The following is a 3,513-nucleotide window of genomic DNA, read 5'->3' on the forward strand; positions in this document are numbered from 1 at the left end:
ATTTATCTGCAACGCAAAAGGAAAAAAACGATTCACTGCAAAAATTATACCCGTACGCATCGCCTCCTCCCGTCGACCCTGGGCCACCCTGGCCTGTGCCCAGGCCACCGCCACACCACTCGCCGCCGCGACCGACCTCAACCGCTACCGCTGCCGATCTCAACCCACCCGCCTCCGCGACTGTACCTCTCCCCGCTCACTGCCCCCATTGCAGCGCTCGAGCGCATCGCGTCGACCCCTGGTCCACCATGGCATGTGCCCAGGCCGCTGTCACACCACTCGCCGCCGAGGCCGACCTCAGCCACGACTGCTGTCGATCTCAACCCACCCGCCTCCGCGGTCGTACCTCTGCCCGCTTGCTTCCCCGTTTCGGCGCTCGAGCACAGCTTCTGGATCAAATCAACGCGACAGCTACAGCGACTTGGGATGATGTGTCTGCTCGATGCAGAACGACGGCGGCGCGCGGATAAGGCGCGGCGGAGCGAAGTACTTGCAGGTGAAGGCGGGCCTCCATGGCTCACACGGGGAACTCCGAGGTTATGGCGCGGCAACGGCGACTCCTTATGGCCAGATAGAGGCACTTAACCATTGCCCCCCCTCATCGTATCCGCACCTCCGGCAGGAACTCATCATCTGGTGAAATCCCCTCCCCATGCCTCCAACCGTGTGCCAAGCACCGGCAAGAAATTTTGTTTTGTGAGAATTTGTTTGCTGATGAATAAATGTATTGAATGTAAGATTGTATGGTTGTAGAGAGAGAAGGGAACACCAGCTTCAGTTTGTCATCTCATCTCACATTCTCTATCCCATGAATGAAATAAGATAACAGTCCATTGATCAATTCACGTAGGCTCTTTGTTTTGCTTTGCTTGTCCCGCTCAATTTCTCATCATGGTGGAATTAACAATGGACGGGTTGATTTCTCAACAAAATAGGATAGGACTGACTACATTAGTTAGTTAGCTTATTATTTTAATAAATCAAAAGGATTATAAAAAGATTAAAAGCACGTGGTATTTTTTTTCTCCCGTTGCAACGCACGGACCCTTTTGCTAGTATATAAATAATGCTCAAAGCTGCACAATGAAGAAAACCATACGGTGCCAAAATTTCAAAAGACCATATATAATATCTAGACTACGGAAAATTTATGGTATATATTTGAAAGTTGATTTTTTAGGGGATTTGAAAGTTGATTAAAAACAGACATGCCATGATCGCTTACATATATATAATATTAAGAAAAGACATGCTAACCCGCATATGCATGCCGTGTATTTATTCATAAGACTACGGTGAATGAAAACAGGAAGCGGACATACTACGTGAATTAACTGAGAACTGAGCCCCCGTCGGCCCCCGCGTCGCTCCCAGGGGCGACTCGGGCGGCGAAACCCTAGCCGCCACCCAAGCCCCCTCCTTCCCCTCCCTCCCCTCGCTGGGCGAAGCCCTCGTCGGTGGACGGCGGCGGCGGGGCCCTTGTTCGCGTGCTCGCGCGCTGGAGCGGTGGGAGCGTGTGGTGGCGCGCCGGAAAGTTGTCCGCGTGCAGGAGAGGTCGAGATGGCGCGGTGCGTGTGCGCGGAGGCGCTGCTACGGCGGCTACCGACCGCTGCAGCGAGCGGCAGAGCTGGGGGCGCCCAGATCTGGGCCGCGCGGGCCCGCCTTGGCCCGAGTCAACCACTCTGCCCCCACCCACCCTTCTCCCTCCTCCCACCCCTCCCAGCCGCCGCTGGTGGTTGCCGCTGGGTTGTGCACGCGCGCGGTGACCCTGACGGTTGCTGCGATGCTGTGCCACGGCGAATCCCGGCGGCGGAGGCTGCGGGCCGGCGCGGTGCAGGTGATCGTTGTCGCCTGCTGGACGCGCTCCCGGTGGTGGCCGGCCTGCTGGCGCTGCGGTGGCCGGTGCCCAAACCTACGACTACCGACGTTCCTAGGCTTCCCGCTCCATGTGCTTCCGTCTTCTCCAACGTTCTTCGTCATGTCCGGTCTGCATCTGCATCTCAGGTCCTTGCTCATGGGTCGGGGCGAAATCCCCGCGCAGCGTCGGCCTGCGTTGTCAATGGCGACGCCCGAGGGTGCCGTCACCTCCTTGGAGGCGTTGGCATGACCCTTGACCAGACCTCCTCCTCGAGCACCGGGAGAAATCCTAGGTCCGGCCTCCTGGACCGGACAGCGGCGGCGTCTCAACGCCGTTACCCTCTTGAGGGCGCTGCTTTGGCTGCAAGCGGAGTACTTGATGCGGCAGATGGTGGCTGGTGATGCACCGTTGGCGTAGACGGCTGAACAGGGAGCAGGTTGTTTGCCAGCGCCGGCCCTCCCCCAACGATTGCTACACCAGTTCCAATCAGGCCCTGCCTTTCACCCGCCGATCATAGGCACATGGGTGTGAGGTACGTTGGCCTGGGCAGTCCTGGAGCTGCAATTGTTCCTAGAGGTGTCTTGCAATGGCGGCAGGGCGAGGCCTAATATCGTTGTGTGTCTGTAGCTGAGGGCACCTCCTTACCTAGTTGTAGTCGCTTGGTGAGGGGTGAGGACGGTCGTGTGTGTGTGTGTCTGTGTGTGTGTGTCTGTGTGTCTGTGTGTGTCCCTCCTTTCTGGAGGTTGTATCCCCGATGTCTTCTTCCTGTTCAATGCAATGAAACGCAAATTCTTTTGCGTTTTCTCGAAAAAACTACTTGAATTAACTCACATGACTAAACTAGGCTGCACGTTTCCATTATTACATGTTCACTCACATACATGCTATGAATTGAGTCTACATTATGAACCAAGAAAACTGCATGTCACCTACATTCGCTAAATGTATGCATTAAGAATAATATGTGGACTTATTATAAATCTTAAAATAAAGGTTTCATAACAAAAACTCATAGTATACGCAAACTGATCCTTGCCATAATGCTCCATACGCAATATAATTATGAGTACTGTATGCGTATGAATCCTCATATAATAATTTATATAAACTTGGCAACTCTAGAACGCCACCAGTATGTTTCTCCACATGTACTAGGTGATGGAAAGTGGCTAAAAAAGAACAATTTAACTTATAAGAGACACCTATTTACTAGGCATGCCATTCAATATGGAGAATGAGAGGGTCCGAACGAGTGTGCTAGCTGTGCCTTGGATTAAAATTTAAGTGGATAAGTAGTACAAGTATATGAAACATATAAATTCAAGTAAAAATAAGGAAAACTAACAATCTGGAACTCATTCGGACTCCGCATGACTTCCATAATTAAGTAGCTAAATCTAGACTACAATGTCTAAAAATTTTAACCTCTAAAGTAGAACATCTAACGAAACTCAAATAACTTATTATCCAGTTCTAGTCCGAATAAAATACAAATCGATGCAGAACTATTCCCACTGAAATATTTTTACTATTTTGAATGGTATGTCAATAATAATATGGTGTCTCACTTAAAATGTTACTATGGTTTGGTATTATCTTTTTATATAATACAAATATTGTTGGAGATAAATATATGAGATGAATCAAATAGACAT

The 3,513-nt window shown here is 50.8% G+C and overlaps 1 protein-coding gene across 1 annotated transcript; it reads left to right on the forward strand.

Moving 5' to 3' along the window:
- Positions 1-248: 248 nt before the first annotated feature.
- On the forward strand, positions 249-2,107 carry LOC123450261. Its single transcript, XM_045127605.1, has 2 exons — positions 249-312; positions 1,413-2,107. Exons 1-2 carry the CDS (start codon positions 249-251, stop codon positions 2,105-2,107), a joined length of 759 nt encoding a protein of 252 aa, XP_044983540.1.
- The last annotated feature ends 1,406 nt before the right edge of the window (positions 2,108-3,513 follow it).

This window comes from Hordeum vulgare, chromosome 4H, assembly GCF_904849725.1.
Source record: "Hordeum vulgare subsp. vulgare chromosome 4H, MorexV3_pseudomolecules_assembly, whole genome shotgun sequence".
In the NCBI taxonomy this organism is placed as follows: domain Eukaryota; kingdom Viridiplantae; phylum Streptophyta; class Magnoliopsida; order Poales; family Poaceae; genus Hordeum; species Hordeum vulgare.